General features: G+C 60.3%; 1 protein-coding gene across 1 annotated transcript; it reads right to left on the reverse strand.

The window, feature by feature from the left end:
* Positions 1 to 6: 6 nt before the first annotated feature.
* On the reverse strand, positions 7 to 246 carry LOC103802621 (protein S100-A1-like; the record flags this gene model as incomplete). Its single annotated transcript, XM_009075120.1, has 2 exons — positions 7 to 114; positions 193 to 246. Coding segments are annotated over 2 exons (162 nt in total), but the record flags the coding sequence as incomplete, so codon positions are not given.
* Between the last annotated feature and the right edge of the window lie 6 nt (positions 247 to 252).

A 252-nucleotide genomic window follows, 5' to 3' on the forward strand; every position in this document is an offset into this window, starting at 1 on the left:
GGCCACGGTGAGAGCAGCCACCAGCACCACGTACTCCTGGAAATCCACCTCCCCGTCGCCGTTCTCATCCAGGTCCTGCATGATCTTCTCCACGGCCCCCGCATCCTTCTGGCTCTAGGGGGGGGGACACAGTGTGAGCCCCATGGGTCTGCACTTACCCCCTTTCCCCCTTCCCCAACTGGTGCCAGTTACCTCCAGGAAACATCCCAGTTCACTCTGCAGCAGCTCCTTCAGCTCCTTCTTGCTCAACTT

This window comes from Acanthisitta chloris, unplaced genomic scaffold (genome assembly GCF_000695815.1).
Source record: "Acanthisitta chloris isolate BGI_N310 unplaced genomic scaffold, ASM69581v1 scaffold42175, whole genome shotgun sequence".
Classification (NCBI taxonomy): Eukaryota; Metazoa; Chordata; class Aves; order Passeriformes; family Acanthisittidae; genus Acanthisitta; species Acanthisitta chloris.